Raw genomic sequence first — 26,609 nt, forward strand, 5'->3', positions numbered from 1 at the left:
AATTTAAATTGTGAGGAATATAATGACAGAAAACAAATAGCTTTAAATAACATCTCCAATTTAGAATAATTGAACATTTATATAATGAATAGAAATTAAAATATTTTACATCAGCAAATTCTAGGATTAGCCCCAAGCATGTTTACTGTTGCTTAGCTAATCTGCGACCTGACTTTACCAACATTGTCTGCATCATTTTGTGCCTCTCATAATGCCAGTTCAACTAAAAGTTTGCTAATTGTAAACAATAATTAAAATAAATTAAAATTATATGGGATTACTTCATTTATTTTGACTCTTTGATACCAGGAACATACCTGAAGAGGGTCTCGGGAGTTGTTCTACTCCCCGAGCCCGGCCCGAGGCCAGGCTCGACTTGTGAGAGTTTGGTCCACCAGGCTGTTGTTGCTGGGAGCGGCCCGCAGGCCCACATGCCCACTAAAGCCTGGTTGGTCCGGCACTTCTTGCAAGAACTTGTCTAAGTGCCTCTTGAGTACATCCATTTTTGTTACGGCAAACAAGTTAGTTTGTTGGTTTTTGTGAGTGCGATTACATCTGGGATCCTTTTGTTCTCACGGGCACACACTCGGTGACTGCGCACTCAAAAGGGATCCTCCAAGTTAATTTGTATTGTTGTATGTAGTGTGTGTGTGTGTGTGTGTGTGTGTGTGTGTGTGTGTGTGTGTGTGTGTGTGTGTGTGTGTGTGTGTGTGTGTGTGTGTGTGTGTTTGTGTGTGTGTGTGTGTGTATGTGTGTATGTGTGTGTGTGTGTGTGTGTGTGTGTGTGTGTGTGTGTGTGTGTGTGTGTGCTCACCTAAATATGCCTACCTAATTGTGATTGCTGGGTCAAGAGTTAAGTTGAGTCATGTCTTCCCAGCTGTTGAATTACTATGTGCGTGTATGTGTGTATTAACGATGGAGGCATTTCATACATACATACATACATACATACATACATACATACATACATACATACATACACACACACATACATACATACATACATACATACATACATACATACATACATACAAAAAACAAACTTGTTATATATAACAAAATAGACACGAACCCTTCAACAAACACATACATACGACTTTATGTACGTGCTGCAAGCAACAGACAAAAGTAAGTACATAGACACACACGCAGACACACGCAGACACACGCAGACACACGCAGACACACGCAGACACATGCAGACACACATAGACACACGTAGACACACGCAGACACACGCAGACACACGCAGACACACGCAGACACATGCAGACACACGTAGACACACGCAGACACACGCAGACACACGTAGACACATGCAGACACACATAGACACACACGCAGACACATGCAGACACACGCAGACACACGCAGACACATGCAGACACACATAGACACACACGCAGACACATGCAGACACACGCAGACACACGCAGACACACGCAGACACATGCAGACACACATAGACACACACGCAGACACATGCAGACACACGCAGACACACGCAGACACACGCAGACACACGCAGACACAAGCAGACACACGTAGACACACGCAGACACACGCAGACACACATAGACACACGTAGACACACGCAGACACACATAGACACACGTAGACACATGCAGACACACATAGACACACGCAGACACATGCAGACACACATAGACACACGCAGACACATGCAGACACACATAGACACACGCAGACACACGCAGACACAAGCAGACACACGTAGACACACGCAGACACACGTAGACACACGCAGACACAAGCAGACACACGCAGACACATGCAGACACACATAGACACACGCAGACACACGCAGACACAAGCAGACACACGCAGACACACGCAGACACACGCAGACACACGCAGACACACGCAGACACACGCAGACACAAGCAGACACACGCAGACACACGCAGACACACGCAGACACAAGCAGACACACCCAAATATAGGCGCCTGTTTTCGCTTCTTTCGACGTCCGCAGCTGTCTGCAGTCAGTCAGTGTTACAGACTTCACCTCTCTCTTCCACCCCCTGTCACCCCATCTCTCTCTCTCTCTCTCTCTCTCTCTCTCTCTCTCTCTCTCTCTCTCTCTCTCTCTCTCTCTCTCTCTGTCTCTCTATCTCTCTCTGTCTATCTCTCTCTCTCTCTCTCTCTCTCTCTCTCTCTCTCTCTCTCTCTCTCTCTCTCTCTCTCTCTCTCTCTCTCTCTCTCTCTCTCTCCGCTTCCAGGGGCCATGCTGGGGCCCCCAGGAGAGTGGTTATTTATTGTAAATGTCAATATGGGGTACATTTGGAGCTGCTGGAGGCTTGAAGCTTCGATTTTCAGCTTGATTAGCATGAAGATTTTGTCTTCAGCTTGAGTTGCAGGTCGAACAACGGGTTCAGTGGCTGCAAGAAGTGTCCGCTGTGCAACACTGAAGAGAGTGAGCACGGAGCCACAGGTGTCGCCCCACAGATGGCGCCCTCACAGATGGCGCCCCCACAGATGGCGCCCCCACAGGTGGCGCCCTCACAGATGGCGCCCCCACAGATGTCGCCCCACAGATGTCGCCCCACAGATGTCGCCACACAGATGTCGCCCCACAGATGGCGCCCCTACAAATGTCGCGCCACAAATGTCGCCCTACAGATGGCGCCCCACAGATGGCGCCCCACAGACCAGAAACATGGCGTCAGGGAGGGGTGTAGGGACCCTGACAGACAAGGTCAGGCTGCTACAGGCCACACTTACACCCACGCCTCTCCTACATACCTGCCACACCTACGGTGGCCACACCTGAAGGAGGATACGGATGAGGGGACAAGGACGGTGGCCATCCACATAACACTTCCAGACCTGAGCCGTGTGGGAGCTTCTGAACCCCCCCCCCCACACACTTACTCCACACACCCACCCTGGCCACCCACCCTGGCCACCCACCCTGGCCACCCACCCTGGCGCGAGCTACTTATCCCTATCATTCACAGCTGCCGCCCACCCTAGTCACCTATCCTAGCAGAGACTACCCACCAAGACTGGCCACCCATCCTGGCCGTCCATCTTGGCCACCCATCCTGGCTGCCCATCCTGGCCACCCATCCTGGCCACCCAGGATGGGTGGCCAGGATTCGCAAAAGCTTTTGATAAATGTGGCCATGGTGTTATTGCACATAAAATTGCGTTCAAAACGAATTATCGGAAAAATAGACAGATGGATCTACAATTTCCTGACTAACAGTATCCAATGTGTAATAGTCAACAAAATAATATCCAGCCCATCAACCGTGAAGAGCTCAGTCCCCCAGGGTACTGTGCTTGTTCCAGTACAGTCCCCCAGGGTACTGTGCTTGCTCCAGTACTTTTTCTCATCCTCATATCGGACATAGACAAGGACGCAACCTATAGCACTGTATCATCCTTTGCAGAAGACACTAGGATCTTCATGAGAGTTGGCAACATAGAGGACACGGCAAATCTCCAATCAGATGTAGATCAGGTCTTTCTATGGGCTACAGAAAATAATATGGTGTTTAACGAGGATAAGTTCCAGCTCATGCGCTACGGAAAAAATGAAAATATAAAAACGGAAACCACGTACAAAACTCAGGCAAATCATAACATAGAACGAAAAGGCAATGTAAAGGATCTGGGTGTACTCATGTCGGAAGACCTTACCTTAAAGAACACAATAAAGTAGCCGTCACAACTGCAAGAAAAATGACAGGTTGGATAACAAGAACTTTTCACACTAGAGATGCTATACTGATGATGATACTCTTCAAGACGCTTGTGCTCTCTAGAGTGGAGTACTGCTGCACAATGACAGCCCCTTTCAAAGCTGGAGAAATTGCTGACCTGGAGAGCGTGCAGAGATCCTTTACTGCTAGAATCCACTCAGTAAAACATCTAAACTATTGGGACCGACTAAAGAGCCTAAATCTGTACTCCCTTGAGCGCAGGCGAGAGAGATACATAATAATTTACACGTGGAAAATAGTAGAGGGGCTGGTCCCAAACCTGCACACAGAAATAACATCACATGAGACCAAAAGACATGGCAGGATGTGCAGAATACCCCCGTTGAAAAGCAGAGGTGCAACAGGTACTCTGAGAGAGAACTCTATCAACATCAGAGGCCCGAGACTGTTCAACACGCTTCCACTACACATAAGGGACATAACTGGCCGACCCCTCACAGTGTTCAAGAGAGAACTATCAACATCAGAGGCCCGAGACTGTTCAACACGCTTCCACTACACATAACTGACAGACCCCCTCACAGTGTTCAAGAGAGAACTTGACAAACACCTCCAAAGGATACCTGATCAAGCAGGCTGTGACTCATACGTCAGGCTACGAGCAGCCGCGCCCAACAGCCTGGTTGATCAGTCCAGCAAACAGGCCTGGTCGACGACCGGGCCGCGGGGATGTTAAGCCCCGGAAGTACCTCAAGGTAACTTCAAGGTAAGGTAACCCATCCCTGCCACCCACCCACATAACCTAAGCCAGGAGGCGTCTGGGATCGTCACCTGTCATGTCACGTGTCATGGGCGCCGCTCTACGCCCCCAAACGATTCACGGATAACCGGATAACCGGATAACCGGATAATTAACGTATAAAAGGACGTACCGTGATGCGGTCAGTTAACAACCCGAGGGTGTCGTAAATCCTCGATAGGCTTCCTTAGTATAATCTGTGGTCGTAAGTCGTCCGTGAGGCCTACAGTGGTCACTATCTTGGTCACTATCACCGGAGGAAGGTGACCGAGACCCAGCATGGGGGGACGGGGCACACTGCCCGTCAGCAGTGTGCCAACAGCGGCGTCCAACAGCCTGGTTGATCAGTCCACCAAGCAGGAGGCGGCCTGGTCAGAGACCAGGCCGTGGGGCCACGAACCAACACCGGACGGGTATAACAGAAGCCTAGACCTTTCAGTTTGTAAAAGAAAGTCTGAAGACTCAAACTTGTGAAAATCACTTGTTAATTAAGTCTTCATTAACACAAGTTGGGAATTAAGACTTCCTAAAAAAAAACTTGTAAATGCATTTTTTGGGCCAATATGTACTTTAATGGCTTCATGGAAATGATAAAAGGCTTCATGAAAATGTTAAATGGCTTCATGAAAATGATAAAAGGCTTCATGAAAATGTTAAAAGGCTTCGTGAAAATGTTAAAGGGCTTCATGAAAATGTTAAAAGGCTTCATGAAAATGTTAAATGGCTTCATGGAAATGCTAAAAAGCTTCATGAAAATGTTAAAATGCTTCAAGAAAATGCTAAACAGCTTCATGAAAATGTTAAAAGGCTTCAAGAAAATGCTAAAAAGCTTCATGAAAATGTTAAATGGCTTCGTGAAAATGCTAAATAGCTTCATGGAAATGCTAAAGGGCTTCATGAAAATGCTAAAAGGCTTCATGAAAATGTTAAATGGCTTCATGGAAATGCTAAAAGGCTTCATGAAAATGCTAAAAGGCTTCATGGAAATGCTAAAAAGCTTCATGAAAATGTTAAAAGGCTTCAAGAAAATGCTAAAAGGCTTCATGAAAATGTGTCCACTCACAAGATGAGTGGCGCTGCCCAATAAACTCGCCCCTCGGGGCAAAATTTAAAAATTTAATGTTATAGGGCTTCATGGAAATGCTATTAAAAGGCTTCATGAAAATGTTAAATGGCTTCGTGAAAATGCTAAAAGGCTTGAAGACACCAGCAGGAGCGCCACAGGTGCTGGAGGGGCGCCTCGGACGACAGGCCACAATAGCGTCCCCGGGCGGCCAGCCTGACAAAGCTCTGGCGGGAAGAGGAGCCGCCCAAGACAATGTCTTCACGCCCCACCTGATGCACTAGACACTTCCTCCTCTTTATCAACCGTGAAGGTGTCGTCGGCTGTGAGGCTGTCAGTCATTACTCGTCCCTCGTCACGTGAGGGTCCCTCGTCACCCACCTGTGGACAGGCGTCAGCAGCTGTCAGTACCCACCTGTGGATAGGCGTTAGCAGCTGTCTGTATCCCACCTGTGGACAGGTGTTAGCAGCTGTCTGTATCCCACCTGTGGACAGGTGTCAGCAGCTGTCTGTACCCCACCTGTGAACAGGCGTCAGCAGCTGTCAGTACCCCACCTGTGTACAGGCGTCAGCAGCTGTCAGTACCCACCTGTGGACAGGTGTCAGCAGCTGTCAGTACCCACCTGTGTACAGGAGTCAGCAGCTGTCAGTACCCACCTGTGTACAGGTGTCAGCAGCTGTCAGTACCCACCTGTGGACAGGTGTCAGCAGCTGTGAGTACCCACCTGTGTACAGGCGTCAGCAGCTGTCTGTACCCCACCTGTGTACAGGTGTCAGCAGCTGTGAGTACCCACCTGTGTACAGGTGTCAGCAGCTGTGAGTACCCACCTGTGTACAGGTGTCAGCAGCTGTGAGTACCCACCTGTGTACAGGCGTCAGCAGCTGTCTGTACCCCACCTGTGTACAGGTGTCAGCAGCTGTCTGTACCCCACCTGTGTACAGGTGTCAGCAGCTGTCTGTACCCCACCTGTGTACAGGTGTCAGCAGCTGTCTGTACCCCACCTGTGTACAGGTGTCAGCAGCTGTGAGTACCCACCTGTGTACAGGTGTCAGCAGCTGTGAGTACCCACCTGTGTACAGGCGTCAGCAGCTGTCTGTACCCCACCTGTGTACAGGTGTCAGCAGCTGTCTGTACCCCACCTGTGTACAGGTGTCAGCAGCTGTCTGTACCCCACCTGTGTACAGGTGTCAGCAGCTGTCTGTACCCCACCTGTGTACAGGTGTCAGCAGCTGTGAGTACCCACCTGTGTACAGGTGTCAGCAGCTGTGAGTACCCACCTGTGTACAGGCGTCAGCAGCTGTCTGTACCCCACCTGTGTACAGGTGTCAGCAGCTGTCTGTACCCCACCTGTGTACAGGTGTCAGCAGCTGTCTGTACCCCACCTGTGTACAGGTGTCAGCAGCTGTCTGTACCCCACCTGTGTACAGGTGTCAGCAGCTGTCTGTACCCCACCTGTGTACAGGTGTCAGCAGCTGTCAGTACCCACCTGTGTAAAAAAAGAAATACCGGAATAAGTTAAAGATTTACCCATGAAGGCTTCAAGGGGCATAACTAAAGAATGGGGCAGAAAATACCCAACAGAGAATTATGGATAACGAGAACTTACAAGTGATATCACAGGATAACTGTACTTTCCAGAGCCCTTGTGTTATCTCTCCAGACCCTTGTGTTATCTCTCCAGACCCTTGTGCTATCTCTCCAGACCCTTGTGTTATCTCTCCAGAGCCCCTTGTGCTATCTCTCTAGATCCTTGTGCTATCTCCAGAGCCTTTGTGCTATCTAACACGTGAGGCTCAGCCCTCACAGCCTCCCTCAGTCATGGGGACTTAGTTTGTATTTATTAAAGAGTTTACGAGTTCGCAGGCGCTACGAGGTCGCATATAAGGACACTAACCTTGGGTCGGATCGTAAAGTGTTTAGTAAATGCACGAGCATTGCCGCCATGACTGACGGGAGATGTACAGGTTCCGTAAGTGTAAACTTTCAGTGCTTGGTAAACCAAGGTCAAGAGTGTGTATACATCGTCACTATACACGACAACACTAACCCCTAATCTCCACCAGGTGGCGCTTGAGCGGTTATTGTGGGTTCCATAGCAACCCGTTCTCGCTAATTCGTAAAGTCAATATTGACTTATTACCTACGTGCATAGGTGATATACTAAACATAATAGATACCCTTAAAAAGATTCATAGAAAACACCGACCTTACCTAACCTTGTTAGTATCTTAAGATAAGCATCTTATTGCTTCGTAATTACAATTATTACTTAACCTATACCTATTATAGGTTAGGTAATAATTGTAATTACGAAGCAATAAGATGCTTATCTTAAGATACTAACAAGGTTAGGTAAGGTCGGTGTTTTCTATGAATCTTTTTAAGGGTATCTATTATGTTAAGTATGTCACCTATGCACATATTTAATAAGTCAATATTGACTTATTAAATTTGCGAGAACGGGTTGTCCATAGAGTGTTGAGCAGTTACTGGGCCGGATGAGTGCTTTTGGGAAGGTGTCTTACTGTCTCTAGTGTCTGCATGCAAGAACAACATGCTCCTCTTACAGAAGCACAGAAGCTTCTTCCGACAGAAGAGGGAAGAAAAGCAAAATGTAGATGTTGTATACACAGACTTTGCAAAGGCGTTCGACAAATGTGTCCATGGGGTGATAGCTCACAAAATGAGGTCAATGGGAATAACCGGTAAAGTAGGACGCTGGATACTCAATTTCCTGTCGAACAGAACACAAAGAGTAACAGTCAATCAAATAAAATCGAGTTTAAGCGCAGTTAAAAGCTCTGTACCTCAAGGTACAGTCCTTGCACCGCTGCTGTTCCTTATTCTCATATCAGATATAGACTCAAGTACAAGTCACAGCTTCGTGTCATCCTTTGCAGATGACACAAAAATCAGCATGAAAATTGGCTCTGCTGAAGAAATTGAAAAATTACAAGCAGATATCAACAAAGTTTTCGATTGGACAACAGGAAATAACATGATGTTCAACAGTGCTAAATTCCAGGTACTCAGGTACGGCAAAAATGAGGATCTGAAACATAATACAGGGTACAAAACACAATCGAATCTGCCCATAGTAGAAAAACAGCATGTAAAGGATTTGGGAATAATGATGTCCGACGACCTAACGTTTAGGGAGCATAACCAAGCAAATATTGCGTCAGCCAGAAAAATGATCGGATGGATTACGAGAACTTTCAAATCCAGGGATCCCATCACAATGGTTGTACTCTTCAAGTCACTTGTGTTGTCCCGTCTTGAGTACTGCTCAGTACTCACTTCCCCCTTCAGAGCAGGAGAGATTGCTGAAATTGAGGGAATACAGAGAACATATACGGGATACATAGACACGATAAAGCAGCTAAATTATTGGGATCGTCTCAAAGCTCTCCAAATGTACTCTCTAGAAAGGAGACGAGAGAGATATACCAAATAATATACACATGGAAAATACTGGAAGGCCAGGTCCCAATATCTACACAGTAAAATAACAACGTACTGGAGTGAACGATATGGAAGAAAATGCAGAATAGAACCAGTGAAGAGCAGAGGTGCCATAGGCACAATCAGAGAACACTGTATAAACATCAGAGGTCCGCGGTTGTTCAACGTCCTCCCAGCGAGCATAAGAAATATTGCCGGAACAACCGTGGATATCTTCAAGAGGAAACTAGATTGTTTCCTCCAAGGAGTGCCGGACCAACCGGGCTGTGGTGGGTATGTGGGCCTGCGGGCCGCTCCAAGCAACAGCCTGGTGGACCAAACTCTCACAAGTCGAGCCTGGCCTCGGGCCGGGCTTGAGGAGTAGAAGAACTCCCAGAACCCCATCAACCAGGTGTCACACGAGCATGCTCCCCATAACACCAGCATGCTCCCCATAACACCAGCATGCTCCCCATAACACCAGCATGCTCCCCATAACACCAGCATGCTCCCCATAACACCAGCATGCTCCCCATAACACCAGCATGCTCCCCATAACACCAGCATGCTCCCCATAACACCATCATGCTCCCCATAACACCATCATGCTCCCCATAACACCAGCATGCTCCCCGTAACGCCAGAACCCATTAAGCTCCCACACATCCCAAACCCTGTGGAAATAGCCGGGCGCCAATGTTATAGTTATGGGTGGGGTGGAAATAGCTGTGAGCGGCCACTAACTATAGCACACAGCGGGCGCCTGAGGGCCGGCGTGGGGCCGGGCAGTGTGGCACCCCCATAGTTTCCGGTGGGGGCCGCCCTCCACCCATGACGGCTCCTTAACGCACAAAAAAAGAAGAATGTCGGAATGTCAGGTATGGGGGCCTCGCTGATGGACCGCGAGAGTGGCCGCCTTTAACTGATTGCTTTCGCGGGGCGTCGGAGTGGTCTCTGGGATGTCCCATCACCACCAGGGGGGACGTGTGTCCCACCGTCCCAGCGCCGCGCTTGGTGGTGACCGTAATAAAGATTGTCCCCCCCTCACACAGCGACCGTTCCGGTCATCCGTCACCGCTCAGACCAACGTGTAAATAGTGGAGGGCGGTAGTCAGGAGGAAATGCCTGCCTGGCCGCAGTGTTGGGGTGGCCAGAGGCGGCCCTCCCAGCCTCCTGCACCAGCTTGGCTTGACATACTAGCAAGATAAAGGTGATGATTACACAGTAGTGCGTCCCTCCTTGGAGTGATGCATCCAGGCATGGCGACCTCGTCTTCAGAAACAGCTGCTCTGGAGAATGTGCATCACCGGGCAACACAAATTATTCCAGAACTAAGTCAACTGTCATATCAGGAACGGTTGAGGGCCGTGGAACTAACAGCACTACAAACCAGGCATGACAGGGCGGATCTCATCGACACTTTTAAAATAGTGAACAATTTGGAGGATGTTGATCCGGAGAAGTTCTTCAAAAGATCAGATGTAACACAAACAAGGAGCAACGGGTTCAAGCTCAACAAGCCACACTGTAGGACTGAGAACAGGAGATACTTCTTCACCCACAGGGTTATAAACCCGTGGAACCGCCTACCCGCCGAAGTCGTAAATGCCAAAAAATCCAGCTAGACAGAGCACCATTAGGACAAACGGGAGAACCTTTGACAAGCTCCCGTCTTCCTGTCCTCGTCGATGCCACTAGAGTGTTACTAGCCATCAGGTAAATTCAGGTAAGTAAATAAAGAAAAAGGCGAAGACGAAGATCTTCGAAAAAGACAAAGACAATCGGACATTCTTGAGGACACGTCCCCGACCTTCACTAACAAGGGGGCTGTTTGGGGTCACACAGGAATGGCTTATATATTGCCCTATTTCCGCCCTCACTATCATATTATTCACCATTATGGGAGAGCCGCATGGTGAACACTCTCAAGTGTGTGTGCCACAAGTACACTTACTTGTACACTGTTATGGCCTTTGGCCTTTGGCACGATGGTCACACTGTCTAGACAACACTGACTCTCTGCAAGTGTATCACTGATGACAAGAGTCAATACACTGATGACAACAATCAATACACTGATGACAACAATCAATACACTAATGACAACAATCAATACACTGATGACAACAATCAATACACTGATGACAACAATCAATACACTGATGACAACCATCAGTACACTGATGACAACAATCAGTACACTGATGACAACAATCAATACACTGATGACAACAATCAATACACTGATGACAACAATCAATACACTGATGACAACATTCAATACACTGATGACAACAATCAGTACACTGATGACAACAATCAATGCCAGGATGGAGGCCACAGATAGAGGAATATCAGTGCCAGCCAACCTTAGCCCCAGAACTCAAGCCTTTCCTCTCCGGTTCCAGCTGTGAACCACTTAGTCTCAGGGGCTTCAAACAGCCCTTAACCCTTGCAGCACTTAAACCCACTTACGACGGTGATTGGAAGCGCTGTGGCGGCGTCTTGAAAGGAAGGGGGGGGGGAAACTAACTAACTACCGTGGATGATAGACTGCTCCAAGTCCTACTTCAACCAAACTACCATACTCCTTCTGTAGGGGCTCTCAGACGGGCTGAGAGTTTCGAGAGCTCCGTCATTTCTAACCACGAGGCGGTGTTCAGTGTTCCGTGGATCAGCCAGGCTGTTATTATTTCCCGGCGTCGTAACGCCGGTAATCTCCAGGTCATTCACGAGGCTCTGTAACCTTCAGTTAGGAGAGCGCTGTGAGTGGCCACTAATAGGGACACAAGTTGTTCTTGCTGTCTCTTCTTTGGCTGGTGAGTTGTGTGTGGTTCATGGTAGGGTAGGTGGTTGTGTGTGGTTCATGGTAGGGTAGGTGGTTGTGTGTGGTTCATGGTAGGGAGGTGGTTGTGTGTGGTTCATGGTAGGGTAGGTGGTTGTGTATGGTTCATGGTAGGGAGGTGGTTGTGTGAGGTTCATGGTAGGGAGGTGGTTGTGTGTGGTTCATGGTAGGGAGGTGGTTGTGTGTGGTTCATGGTAGGGTAGGTGGTTGTGTGTGGTTCATGGTAGGGTAGGTGGTTGTGTGTGGTTCATGGTAGGGAGGTGGTTGTGTGGTTCATGGTAGGGGAGGTGGTTGTGTGTGGTTCATGGTAGGGAGGTGGTTGTGTGAGGTTCATGGTAGGGAGGTGGTTGTGTGTGGTTCATGGTAGGGAGGTGGTTGTGTGTGGTTCATGGTAGGGAGGAGGTTGTGTGTGGTTCATGGTAGGGAGGTGGTTGTGTGTGGTTCATGGTAGGGAGGTGGTTGTGTAGTTCATGGTAGGGCGGTGCTTGTGTGTGGTTCATGGTAGGGAGGTGGTTGTGTGTGGTTCATGGTAGGGAGGTGGTTGTGTGTGGTTCATGGTAGGGAGGTGGTTGTGTGAGGTTCATGGTAGGGAGGTGGTTGTGTGTGGTTCATGGTAGGGAGGTGGTTGTGTGTTTCATGGTTGGGAGGTGGTTGTGTGGTTCATGGTAGGGCGGTGGTTGTGTGGTTCATGGTAGGGAAGGTGGTTGTGTGGTTCATGGTAGGGGAGGTGGTTGTGTGTGGTTCATGGTAGGGCGGTGGTTGTGTGTGGTTCATGGTAGGGAGGTGGTTGTGTGAGGTTCATGGTAGGGAGGTGGTTGTGTGGTTCATGGTAGGGAGGTGGTTGTGTGGTTCCTGGTAGGGAGGTGGTTGTGTGGTTCATGGTAGGGGAGGTGGTTGTGTGGTTCATGGTAGGGTAGGTGGTTGTGTGTGGTTCATGGTAGGGAGGTGGTTGTGTGTGGTTCATGGTAGGGAGGTGGTTGTGTGTGGTTCATGGTAGGGTAGGTGGTTGTGTGTGGTTCATGGTAGGGGAGGTGGTTGTGTGGTTCATGGTAGGGAGGTGGTTGTGTGTTTCATGGTTGGGAGGTGGTTGTGTGGTTCATGGTAGGGCGGTGGTTGTGTGGTTCATGGTAGGGGAGGTGGTTGTGTGGTTCATGGTAGGGGAGGTGGTTGTGTGGTTCATGGTAGGGAGGTGGTTGTGTGAGGTTCATGGTAGGGAGGTGGTTGTGTGGTTCATTGTAGGGTAGGTGGTTGTGTGTGGTTCATGGTAGGGAGGTGGTTGTGTGAGGTTCATGGTAGGGAGGTGGTTGTGTGGTTCATGGTAGAGGGGTGGTTGTGTGAGGTTCATGGTAGGGAGGTGGTTGTGTGAGGTTCATGGTAGGGTAGGTGGTTGTGTGTGGTTCATGGTAGGGAGGTGGTTGTGTGTGGTTCATGGTAGGGGAGGTGGTTGTGTGTGGTTCATGGTAGGGAGGTGGTTGTGTGAGGTTCATGGTAGGGAGGTGGTTGTGTGGTTCATGGTAGGGCGGTGGTTGTGTATGGTTCATGGTAGGATAGGTGGTTGTGTATGGTTCATGGTAGGGCGGTGGTTGTGTATGGTTCATGGTAGGGAGGTGGTTGTGTATGGTTCATGGTAGGGCGGTGGTTGTGTATGGTTCATGGTAGGGCGGTGGTTGTGTATGGTTCATGGTAGGGAGGTGGTTGTGTGGTTCATGGTAGGGTAGGTGGTTGTGTGAGGTTCATGGTAGGGAGGTGGTTGTGTGTGGTTCATGGTAGGGAGGTGGTTGTGTGAGGTTCATGGTAGGGAGGTGGTTGTGTGGTTCATGGTAGGGAGGTGGTTGTGTGAGGTTCATGGTAGGGAGGTGGTTGTGTGTGGTTCATGGTAGGGTAGGTGGTTGTGTATGGTTCATGGTAGGGTAGGTGGTTGTGTATGGTTCATGGTAGGGAGGTGGTTGTGTGGTTCATGGTAGGGAGGTGGTTGTGTGGTTCATGGTAGGGTAGGTGGCTGTGTGTGGTTCATGGTAGGGTAGGTGGTTGTGTGTGGTTCATGGTAGGGAGGTGGTTGTGTAGTTCATGGTAGGGAGGTGGTTGTGTGGTTCATGGTAGGGAGGTGGTTGTGTGGTTCATGGTAGGGAGGTGGTTGTGTGAGGTTCATGGTAGGGAGGTGGTTGTGTGTGGTTCATGGTAGGGAGGTGGTTGTGTGTGGTTCATGGTAGGGAGGTGGTTGTGTAGTTCATGGTAGGGAGGTGGTTGTGTGGTTCATGGTAGGGAGGTGGTTGTGTGGTTCATGGTAGGGAGGTGGTTGTGTGAGGTTCATGGTAGGGAGGTGGTTGACTGGTTCATGGTAGGGAGGTGGTTGTGTGGTTCATGGTAGGGAGATGGTTGTGTGGTTCATGGTAGGGAGGTGGTTGTGTGGTTCATGGTAGGGAGGTGGTTGTGTGTGGTTCATGGTAGGGAGGTGGATGTGTAGTTCATGGTAGGGAGGTGGTTGTGTGGTTCATGGTAGGGAGGTGGTTGACTGGTTCATGGTAGGGAGGTGGTTGTGTGGGTCATGGTAGGGAGGTGGTTGTGTGAGGTTCATGGTAGGGAGGTGGTTGTGTGGTTCATGGTAGGGAGGTGGTTGTGTGGTTCATGGTAGGGCGGTGGTTGTGTGTGGTTCATGGTAGGGAGGTGGTTGTGTGTGGTTCATGGTAGGGAGGTGGTTGTGTAGTTCATGGTAGGGAGGTGGTTGTGTGGTTCATGGTAGGGAGGTGGTTGTGTGTGGTTCATGGTAGGGTAGGTGGTTGTGTATGGTTCATGGTAGGGTAGGTGGTTGTGTGGTTCATGGTAGGGCGGTGGTTGTGTGGTTCATGGTAGGGGAGGTGGTTGTGTGGTTCATGGTAGGGGAGGTGGTTGTGTGGTTCATGGTAGGGAGGTGGTTGTGTGAGGTTCATGGTAGGGAGGTGGTTGTGTGGTTCATTGTAGGGTAGGTGGTTGTGTGTGGTTCATGGTAGGGAGGTGGTTGTGTGAGGTTCATGGTAGGGAGGTGGTTGTGTGGTTCATGGTAGAGGGGTGGTTGTGTGAGGTTCATGGTAGGGAGGTGGTTGTGTGAGGTTCATGGTAGGGTAGGTGGTTGTGTGTGGTTCATGGTAGGGAGGTGGTTGTGTGTGGTTCATGGTAGGGGAGGTGGTTGTGTGTGGTTCATGGTAGGGAGGTGGTTGTGTGAGGTTCATGGTAGGGAGGTGGTTGTGTGGTTCATGGTAGGGCGGTGGTTGTGTATGGTTCATGGTAGGATAGGTGGTTGTGTATGGTTCATGGTAGGGCGGTGGTTGTGTATGGTTCATGGTAGGGAGGTGGTTGTGTATGGTTCATGGTAGGGCGGTGGTTGTGTATGGTTCATGGTAGGGCGGTGGTTGTGTATGGTTCATGGTAGGGAGGTGGTTGTGTGGTTCATGGTAGGGTAGGTGGTTGTGTGAGGTTCATGGTAGGGAGGTGGTTGTGTGTGGTTCATGGTAGGGAGGTGGTTGTGTGAGGTTCATGGTAGGGAGGTGGTTGTGTGGTTCATGGTAGGGAGGTGGTTGTGTGAGGTTCATGGTAGGGAGGTGGTTGTGTGTGGTTCATGGTAGGGTAGGTGGTTGTGTATGGTTCATGGTAGGGTAGGTGGTTGTGTATGGTTCATGGTAGGGAGGTGGTTGTGTGGTTCATGGTAGGGAGGTGGTTGTGTGGTTCATGGTAGGGTAGGTGGCTGTGTGTGGTTCATGGTAGGGTAGGTGGTTGTGTGTGGTTCATGGTAGGGAGGTGGTTGTGTAGTTCATGGTAGGGAGGTGGTTGTGTGGTTCATGGTAGGGAGGTGGTTGTGTGGTTCATGGTAGGGAGGTGGTTGTGTGAGGTTCATGGTAGGGAGGTGGTTGTGTGTGGTTCATGGTAGGGAGGTGGTTGTGTGTGGTTCATGGTAGGGAGGTGGTTGTGTAGTTCATGGTAGGGAGGTGGTTGTGTGGTTCATGGTAGGGAGGTGGTTGTGTGGTTCATGGTAGGGAGGTGGTTGTGTGAGGTTCATGGTAGGGAGGTGGTTGACTGGTTCATGGTAGGGAGGTGGTTGTGTGGTTCATGGTAGGGAGATGGTTGTGTGGTTCATGGTAGGGAGGTGGTTGTGTGGTTCATGGTAGGGAGGTGGTTGTGTGTGGTTCATGGTAGGGAGGTGGATGTGTAGTTCATGGTAGGGAGGTGGTTGTGTGGTTCATGGTAGGGAGGTGGTTGACTGGTTCATGGTAGGGAGGTGGTTGTGTGGGTCATGGTAGGGAGGTGGTTGTGTGAGGTTCATGGTAGGGAGGTGGTTGTGTGGTTCATGGTAGGGAGGTGGTTGTGTGGTTCATGGTAGGGCGGTGGTTGTGTGTGGTTCATGGTAGGGAGGTGGTTGTGTGTGGTTCATGGTAGGGAGGTGGTTGTGTAGTTCATGGTAGGGAGGTGGTTGTGTGGTTCATGGTAGGGAGGTGGTTGTGTGTGGTTCATGGTAGGGTAGGTGGTTGTGTATGGTTCATGGTAGGGTAGGTGGTTGTGTGTGGTTCATATTAGGGAGGTGGTTGTGTGTGGTTCATGGTAGGGTAGGTGGTTGTGTGTGGTTCATGGTAGGGTAGGTGGTTGTGTGTGGTTCATGGTAGGGTAGGTGGTTGTGTAGTTCATGGTAGGGAGGTGGTTGTGTGGTTCATGGTAGGGAGGTGGTTGTGTGTGGTTCATGGTAGGGTAGGTGGTTGTGTAGTTCATGGTAGGGAGGTGGTTGTGTGTGGTTCATGGTAGGGTAGGTGGTTGTGTATGGTTCATGGTAGGGAGGTGGTTGACTGATTCATGGTACTAAAGTGCCCCCTTAACCTAACCTACCAGAGGACCCAAAACAGAAAACGGGGGACTGTACGTCAATTTCGCCAGCTGCTGCCATTTGCTAATACGACGATTTTCGGCCTTAGGGTGGCGTATACGTCTGAAATGCGACGTGTTAGGAGGACGGGTTGCCTGGACCTGGATTCAACAAGCAGTTACGCAAGTGCTTACGGAACCAGTACATCTTTGGCGGCTTTGTTTATATTTATGACATCAGTCATGACGTCAGACGCGCCGGGAGACTTCGTATAACAATTTTAAAATAACAATTTAAAATTTAACAATTTAAAATAAGATTTTATTTGATAGTTCCGATGCTCGTAAACTGTTTACAAACGTGGAGAAAAAAAGGCCGCCGAACATTGAGAAAAGATTTACAGGTTTACAGTCACATGAGGAACTTTTTTATTATTATTATTTTCAACCACAGACGTGGCCAGACATTTACAATGCTAACCAGCATATATACATTTTCTTCTGTCCTCTATGGACAGGGTGAGAGATGTGTTAAACATATAGTTCAGAGGTTTATTGAACACTCAACCACAGAAGGTGATTGTAGTTGTTGAAGCGCGGCGCAGGTGGACATCAGGGGCCACCTGCGGCCACCAGGGGCCACCAGTGGCCACCAGGGGCCACCAGCTGCCACCAGGGGCCACCAGCGGCCACCAGGGGCCACCAGGGGCCACCAGGGGCCACCAGCGGCCACCAGGGGCCACCAGCGGCCACCAGGGGCCACCAGCGGCCACCAGGGGCCACCAGCGGCCACCAGGGGCCACCAGGGGCCACCAGGGGCCACCAGGGGCCACCAGCGGCCACCAGGGGCCACCAGGGGCCACCAGGGGCCACCAGCGGCCACCAGGGGCCACCAGGGGCCACCAGGGGCCACCAGGGGCCACCAGCGGCCACCAGGGGCCACCAGGGGCCACCAGCGGCCACCAGGGGCCACCAGGGGCCACCAGGGGCCACCAGCGGCCACCAGGGGCCACCAGCGGCCACCAGGGGCCACCAGCGGCCACTAGGGGCCACCAACGGCCCCCCAGGGGCCACCAGGGGCCCACCAGCGGCCACCAGGGGCCACCAGCGGCCACCAGGGGCCACCAGGGGCCACCAGCGGCCACCAGCTGCCACCAACGACCTCCAGGGGCCCACCAGGGGCCACCAGGGGCCCACCAGGGGCCACCAGGGGCCACCAGCGGCCACCAGCTGCCACCAGGAGCCACCAGGGGCCACCAGGGGCCACCAGGGGCCACCAGCGGCCACCAGCTGCCACCAGGAGCCACCAGGGGCCACCAGGGGCCACCAGGGGCCACCAGCGGTCACCTTCATAAAGCACTTAGTGGTTCACGGGCAGACTCACCTAAACTTCTCACTCTCCTCGCCCATATATATAGGCCTACACCTCTCTTCACACACGGGCGATATAGGCCTACACCTATGTTCCCAACAGCTATATAGACCTATACTAGTTTTCACAGTAGGGGGGCATACAGAGCCAATACATTCGTGTATAATATATATATATATGTATATATATATATAAAATCAGATATGTAACTGTATAACCTTGCATAATAAAGTGTACATCATAATAAAAAAAAAAAAGGGGGTGGTAGGAGAAGTGAACACTCTTTCGTATTCAGAGTTAAATGTCAAGTTTTTCCCTGAGTGCTCTGTGTTCCCTTCTCTGAGGCTGTGGGTCCCTATAATCACACCAGTGGTGGTACCCCCCTATATATATATATATATATATATATATATATATATATATATATTATATATATTTTATATATATATATTTTATATATATATAAAATATATATATATATATATATATATATATATATATATATAAATATATATATATATATTTTATTTATATATATATATATATATATATATATATATATATTTATATTATATATATATATATATATATATATTTTATATATATATATATATATATATATATATATATATATATATATATATATATATTTATATTTTATATATTTTATATATATATATATAATATATATATAATATATATATATATAATATATATATTATATATATATTATATATATATATATATAAAATAATTATATATTATTTTAGGCTACTACATTAAATTGATGCAAATCACCATCAACATCTTTATATCAATATTATCACTTATATCAAAGTTTTTTGTTGTTTGTTTCTGAGGGCCGGGACGCCATCAAGCACTTAAGTAACCACTTACGGAACCCATATATCTTTCCTGAACCATGGCTGCCGTGTTTACACTTACTAAACACTTTATGAGCTCGGAAGCACTACCAGGGTGATCGTAACGAAAACAACCTTGCATGCGGAACGACCTCGCAACCTCCCAGCTCGTAAACTGTTTAGTAAATACAAACTAACCCGCCATGATGGAGGTAAGATGTACAGGTTCCGTAGGAGGACTCTATGGTCTGATACTAAGGTACCTGGACATTTAGACAGCTGCCCTAGACTATATGAAGGGTTACACAGTGTGTGTCAAGAGCCAGGTGTGTGATACTAAGGTACCTGGACATTTATACACCTGGCCTAGACTATATGAAGGGTTACACAGTGTGTGTCAAGAGCCAGGTGTGTGATACTAAGGTACCTGGACATTTATACACCTGGCCTAGCCTATATGAAGGGTTACACAGTGTGTGTCAAGAGCCAGGTGTGTGATACTAAGGTACCTGGACATTTATACACCTGGCCTAGACTATATGAAGGGTTACACAGTGTGTGTCAAGAGCCAGGTGTGTGATACTAAGGTACCTGGACATTTATACACCTGGCCTAGCCTATATGAAGGGTTACACAGTGTGTGTCAAGAGCCAGGTATGTGATACTAAGGTACCTGGACATTTATACACCTGGCCTAGACTATATGAAGGGTTACACAGTGTGTGTCAAGAGCCAGGTGTGTGATACTAATGCTCTCCATATTGAAGGATGTCTAGCCATACAGGACCACGTGACCAACAGGACTGTTCATACCAGCATGTTGTACGTACATTATGAGGATTTCCTCAAGAACACAAGCGTGCATAAAGTAATTATAAAGCTCAAAGTACCTTACACAGGCAGATCTGATGAGTTAAATAACCCGTCCTCTTACATCGCTGTTCGCTCCTATGTGTTCCCGCCAAATACTGACCTAATTCAAAATAAAAACTTATTTTCCAATTAAATTTAGGATTTTTTTTCCAAAACAGCAAGTTAAGGGTCCTCGGGTAGGTTAGGAGGACAGGAAGTTCTCCTAAAGTTTCAAAATGACATGAAAACCGTTAATTGAAAGTTTCCTCTTCTAACCTAACCGAGTAAGCCGGGGGACACAAACAGAAAACGGGACAGTACGTCACTTTAGTCAGCCGATTTCATTTTGAATTACTTCAATGTTTAGCCTGAGTGTGCACACGAGCGGAAAACAGTGCAATTCGTCACATATACACAACACCAATCTTCATTTCCCCTAAAAAAAAATCATTTCAGTTGTGTGCAACAGGTGGAGGGTGGGGGGTGGGGGGTGCAGAAAAGGGGAGAGGAGGAATGGGAGTGGGGAGTGGGGAGAGGGGGATGGGGGGGGGAGGAGAGGGGGGGGGAGAGGGGGGAGAGATCGCCGCCAGCCCCTCCCAGTCTGGACCTAACCTTCAGTGACGTCATCACTAACTACTGACCTTCCCAAACTGGTGACCCCAATTACGCAGCGGATCCAGCGGCGAGTCATCACAACAGTGCTGGCGGCCTCCCAACATTACTCCAGTACTGCCTACATGTAGGTACTGCCTACATGTAGGTACTGCCTACATGTAGGTACTGCCTACATGTAGGTACTGCCTACATGTAGGTACTGCCTACATGTAGGTACTGCCTACATGTAGGTACTGCCTACATGTAGGTACTGCCTACATGTAGGTACTGCCTACATGTAGATACTGCCTACATGTAGGTACTGCCTACATGTAGGTACTGCCTACATGTAGATACTGCCTACATGTAGGTACTGCCTACATGTAGGTACTGCCTACATGTAGGTACTGCCTACATGTAGGTACTGCCTACATGTAGATACTGCCTACATGTAGATACTGCCTACATGTAGATACTGCCTACATGTAGGTACTGCCTACATGTAGGTATTGCCTACATGTAGATACTGCCTACATGTAGATACTGCCTACATGTAGATACTGCCTACATGTAGGTACTGCCTACATGTAGATACTATGTACATATAGATACTGCCTACATGTAGATGCTATGTTGTTACGGACCCGAGTCCAGCGTCGTAGCACGGAGCAGTGACGACAACGCCATCTGTGAGTCCGCTCCCGAAACCCCCTCCAAATGGACGACGCCATCTAGTGAGGACGGTATATACCGGCCACAGGTGCTGGATTCCCGTCTTAATCAGCTCATAACATAGCCGCTGCTGACCTCTGGTAAGGTGGCGCTTAGACAGCAACGCCATCTATGGAGCAGAGAGGTGGACGTTTGTGTCTAAGCCTGTAAGTGAGGTTCCCTAGTCCCAGTACTAATGACGTGTCTAATTACAGAGTCGACCTGGGACTGCTGTATTGGACGATGGATCAGTCTACCCAAGGCAGCCGAAGTCTCTCCACGAGTTTGCTCTGGAGAAGCTGTGAGTCACCCCCGGACGAACACTGTTGAGAGTGTGTTGTGTGTTGTGAGTGTATTGAGTTTGTTGAGTGTTGTGTGTTGTGAGTGTGTTGTGAGTGTGTTGTGAGTGAGTTGTGAGTGTGTTGTGAGTGTGGTGTTAACACATCAGTGTGCCGTCACAGCGTGGACGGCCACAAGGATGAGTGTGACGGACCACAACAGTCACCTGGTGTGGTGGCAGCCCTGCAACGCTACTCTCACCTCTGGTATGTTGGCACTCCTGTTTTGACCCGGTTGGCCAATATTTCCTCGGTGAGGGGTCGGTAAGGCTGATTATTGCATGAAGGGTGTACCTTGTTGTGTGTGTGTGTGTGTGTGTGTGTGTGTGTGTGTGTGTATTTATTTATTTCTACCTTCAGAAGCGAGTTTTAGCTCCTGGGTCCCGCCAATCCAGCAGCCTCTTGTCTCATGTACAACTATAGCCAAATTTAAACAGAGGATTTGAAATGCCAATGTGAGGAGTGAGAGGCGGGGACCAAGAGCTAGCACCACAGGACGGAACTAGAAAAGGGCGAAATAGGAAGTAAAACCAGAAATAAAAATGAAAATAGGTTCAATATTTAAATTGGGGGAGAGTATATGGAATTATTTCACAGACTTAACAATAACATAGTTCAACCCCGGTCATGGTTGTGTAGGGAGCCGGTCGGCCGAGCGGACAGCACGCTGGACTTTTGATCCTGTGGTCCTGGGTTCGATCCCAGGCGCCGGCGAGAAACAATGGGCAGTTTCTTTCACCCTATGCCCCCTGTTACCTAGCAGTAAAAATAGGTACCTGGGTGTTAGTCAGCTGTCACGGGCTGCTTCCTGGGGGTGGAGGCCTGGTCGAGGACCGGGCCGCAGGGACACTAAAAAAAAAAAAAAAGCCCCGAAATCACCTCAAGATAACCTCAAGATGGTCCTGAGGGTTACTCTAAGTACTACGTGAACACGAGGATGGGGCTCGTATATATGAAAATATGAAAATATGAAAATAAAAAATATGAAAATATGAAAATATATAAAAATATATATATATAAATATATATTTTCACTATATGAAAATAAAAAAACAGTCTTAGATGTTTACAAAATAAATAGTTGACAATATAAAATATATAATGGATTTTTTTTTAATATTTAATAAATAATATACATATACTCATGAGTATTCATACGTGTACTCATATACATATGTATTCATAGTTGAATACTCATGCGTATTTAGTGTTAAACGGCAAGTGTTTCTCTGTATGTTCTGCATTCTCTTCACCGAGGCTACGGGTCCCTACGATTGTACCAGAGGTGGCACCACTTTAATATACAACATAATTAAAAATATAAAAAAACTGATAATACAAATAATGTTAAACTAGAGCAAACAATTATGAAAATATACAATAATTGAGAACAGAGACTAAAGCATTAAGAAGATAAAGGAAGGAAGAGGAGGAGGAGGAGGAGGAGAATGTATGGATAAGCTGGAGAGGCAGCCACACTAACTCACCATATAAGTAGTGAGAGGTGACACCATCACCCCTGAGAATAGTGATGGTGACTCCTGCACCAGCACGCTAATCTGCGCTTTGTACACTCCCCTCACGCGCCCCGGTCCCTCCACCACCACCACCATCACTATCACTACCACCATCACTCTATCACCACCACCATCACTACCACCACCACCATCACTACCACCAAAACTACCACAACCACCATCACCACCAGGGTGTGGCAACACCACACCGTGAGCTGAAGCATACAAGGTCTGCTTGAAGCACGTGCCTGAAGCATACAAGGTCTGCTTGAAGCACGTGCCTGAAGCATTGAAGGTCTGCTTGAAGCACGTGCCTGAAGCATACAAGGTCTGCTTGAAGCACGTGCCTGAAGCATTGAAGGTCTGCTTGAAGCACGTGCCTGAAGCATACAAGGTCTGCTTGAAGCACGTGCCTGAAGCATACAAGGTCTGCTTGAAGCACGTGCCTGAAGCATTGAAGGTCTGCTTGAAGCACGTGCCTGAAGCATTGAAGGTCTGCTTGAAGCACGTGCCTGAAGCATTGAAGGTCTGCTTGAAGCACGTGCCTGAAGCATTGAAGGTCTGCTTGAAGCACGTGCCTGAAGCATACAAGGTCTGCTTGAAGCACGTGCCTGAAGCATACAATGTCTGCTTGAAGCACGTGCCTGAAGCATTGAAGGTCTGCTTGAAGCACGTGCCTGAAGCATTGAAGGTCTGCTTGAAGCACGTGCCTGTGAGGAGGGGCAGAAAGAGGACCACTCTAGAAAGAGAACGGAGACGACTGTACAGGAGAAGGAAAAAAATAACGGAAATGCTTCGGCAGACACAACTATCACAAGCAAGGAAAACAAGCCTAAACAGGGAAATCGAAGAAATAGAACAAACGTTGAAGCGATCATATGAGTCTGAGGAAATGGAATTGGAACAGAAAGCAATACAAGAGATAAGGAAAAATCCGAAATATTTTTTCACATACGCAAAATCAAGATAAAAAACCTCGACCAGTATTTGACCGTTAATTACAAATGAAGGTACGTACACAGAGGACAACAAAGAGATTAGTGAAATTCTAAGAAGGCAGTATGAGGCTATGTTTAGCACACCAATAAACAACATGAAAGTTGATGACCCAGACAGCTTCTTTATGAATGACATTCAAGCTGCAGATAATATAACGGATATTACCACAAACTCGGAAGACTTTGAAAGAGAAATTAACAATATGCCCTGCTCTGTACCCCAGGGCACAGTCCTTGCACCACTGCTCTGTTCCCCAGGGCACAGTCCTTGCACCATTGCTCTGTATCCCAGGGCACAGTCCTTGCACCACTGCTCTGTACCCCCAGGGCACAGTCCTTGCACCACTGCTCTGTACCCCAGGGCACAGTCCTTGCACCACTGCTCTGTACCCCCAGGGCACAGTCCTTGCACCACTGCTCTGTACCCCCAGGGCACAGTCCTTGCACCACTGCTCTGTACCCCCAGGGCACAGTCCTTGCACTACTGCTCTGTACCCCCAGGGCACAGTCCTTGCACCGCTGCTCTGTACCCCCAGGGCACAGTCCTTGCACCACTGCTCTGTACCCCAGGGCACAGTCCTTGCACCACTGCTCTGTACCCCAGGGCACAGTCCTTGCACCACTGCTCTGTACCCCAGGGCACAGTCCTGGCACCACTGCTCTGTACCCCCAGGGCACAGTCCTTGCACCGCTGCTATTTCTCATTCTTATCTCTGATATAGACAAACATGCTAGGCACAGCTCCGTGTCATCCTTTGCACATGATACAAAAATTAGAATGAAAATCTCCACTGTACAAGACACTGAAAAACTACAGGCAGATCTAAATAAAGTACTCGATTGGGCAACTGAAAACACCATGATGTTTAACAGTGATAAGTTCCAGGTACTGAGGAACTTAAAACACAGGGTCCACGACACAATCAGACCTACTCATAGAAGGGAAGCAACGTTGACCTGGGCAAGACAGTCCTGGACAAGACAGCCCTGGACAAGACAGCCTTGGACAAGACAGCCCTGGACAAGACAGCCCTGGACAAGACAGCCCTGAGCAAGACAGCCTTGGACAAGACAGCCCTGAACAAGACAGCCCTAAACAAGACAGCCCTGAACAAGACAGCCCTGGACAAGACAGCCCTGAGCAAGACAGCCCTGAGCAAGACAGCCCTGAGCAAGACAGCCCTGAGCAAGACAGCCCTGAGCAAGACAGCCCTGAGCAAGACAGCCCTGAGCAAGACAGCCCTGAACAAGACAGCCCTGGACAAGACAGCCCTGGACAAGACAGCCTTGGACAAGACAGCCCTGAACAAGACAGCCCTGAACAAGACAGCCCTGGACAAGACAGCCCTGAGCAAGACAGCCCTGAGCAAGACAGCCCTGAGCAAGACAGCCCTTAGCAAGACAGCCCTGGACAAGACAGCCCTGAGCAAGACAGCCCTGAGCAAGACAGCCCTGAGCAAGACAGCCGGCGGAAGCCAGAAACCCCCAGGAGATAATTTCAATAATAATGGAGGTCAATAGGTAAGTGGAAGGGGAGGTAGATCCGGCAGATGGGACGGTGGAGACAGGAAGGGACAGGGAGGGAGGGGGAGGGATGAAGAGGAAGGGGGAAGGAGAGAGAGACAGGGAGGGAGGGAGAGAAGGGCACATGTAGACCACCACACAACTGCTACATCACTCACCTCACACACACACGTGCTCTCAGTGCCCGATACCCAGTACCGTCAACTGCCACGGTCGGGCACCTGCTGATACCCACGTGTGTCTCTGAGATAATTGTCAGCAAGATGTCAGGCAGGCCGGCGGACCCGTGCCCCGGGGGCACCCATGCCCGGGGGCACCGGGCACGCGCGACTGGCCATAAAATTGGGGCACGGTGTAATGGTTGCATTTTGGTTGTGGTTGAGGGTGCCGGCGGCCACCACACTGCTCCCTCGGGCTCCTCTCCTCCTCCCTCTATGCTCTCTCACTGTTCTCTTTATATCTTTTCTTTCTATATTCTGTGTATGCCACCCTCTCTCTTTATTCTTTCTTCTGCTTTGCTTAATCTTATTCTCACTTTTCTACCTTCATGTTCCTTCTCTCTCTCTCTCTCTCTCTCTCTCTCTCTCTCTCTCTCTCTCTCTCTCTCTCTCTCTCTCTCTCTCAACTCGTTCTTCATCTCTATTTCACTCCTTGTTTATCTAGCTTTCTCTGCCTGTTAGTCTTCCTCGCTCCTGTCCACCGCCAACCTTACCAACCACCCGACGGCTCCAAGTCTCTAGCCCAACCACTTGGGCTGGACGGTAGAGCGACGGTCTCGCTTCATGCAGGTCGATGTTCAATCCCCGACCGTCCACAAGTGGTTGGGCACCATTCCTATCCCCCGTCCCATCCCAAATCCTTATCCTGACCCCCTTCCCAGTGCTATATAGTCGTAATGGCTTGGTGCTTTCCCCCTAATAGAAAGCACCGAGCCGGATTCACTAAACATTTATGCGTTAATTAAGAAGCTTATGCATCTCTCTTCAGTCATACCTTACCTACCTTGAGGTTACCTTGAGGTGCTTCCGGGGCTTAGCGTCCCCGCGGCCCGGTCGTCGACCAGGCCGCGGCGGCGATGTATTTAGTAAACACTTGATGAGCTCCGAAGCGCAATGAGCTTGTTTATAGCAATCATAATTTTGCGTTGTGACGTCTCCAAGCTCATCAATTGT

The 26,609-nt window shown here is 48.9% G+C and overlaps 4 protein-coding genes across 4 annotated transcripts in view; 3 read left to right on the plus strand and 1 right to left on the minus strand.

The window, feature by feature from the left end:
- Nucleotides 1-26,609, minus strand: part of LOC123763141 (leucine zipper putative tumor suppressor 3) — a 281,718-nt gene that overhangs the window by 236,011 nt on the left and 19,098 nt on the right. The gene's annotated exons all lie outside the window — the stretch shown is intronic.
- Nucleotides 5,055-5,561, plus strand: LOC138351421 (uncharacterized). The gene has a single exon (XM_069303243.1). It carries the CDS (start codon nucleotides 5,055-5,057, stop codon nucleotides 5,559-5,561), a length of 507 nt encoding a protein of 168 aa, XP_069159344.1.
- LOC138351422 (probable WRKY transcription factor protein 1) lies at nucleotides 10,259-11,346 on the plus strand. Its single transcript, XM_069303244.1, has 2 exons — nucleotides 10,259-10,480; nucleotides 11,005-11,346. The coding sequence occupies exons 1-2, from the start codon at nucleotides 10,259-10,261 to the stop codon at nucleotides 11,344-11,346; spliced, it is 564 nt and encodes a 187-aa protein (XP_069159345.1).
- LOC138351424 (serum response factor-binding protein 1-like) lies at nucleotides 19,110-25,434 on the plus strand. The gene is made up of 2 exons (XM_069303245.1): nucleotides 19,110-19,115; nucleotides 24,853-25,434. The coding sequence occupies exons 1-2, from the start codon at nucleotides 19,110-19,112 to the stop codon at nucleotides 25,432-25,434; spliced, it is 588 nt and encodes a 195-aa protein (XP_069159346.1).

This window comes from Procambarus clarkii, chromosome 49, assembly GCF_040958095.1.
Source record: "Procambarus clarkii isolate CNS0578487 chromosome 49, FALCON_Pclarkii_2.0, whole genome shotgun sequence".
Classification (NCBI taxonomy): domain Eukaryota; kingdom Metazoa; phylum Arthropoda; class Malacostraca; order Decapoda; family Cambaridae; genus Procambarus; species Procambarus clarkii.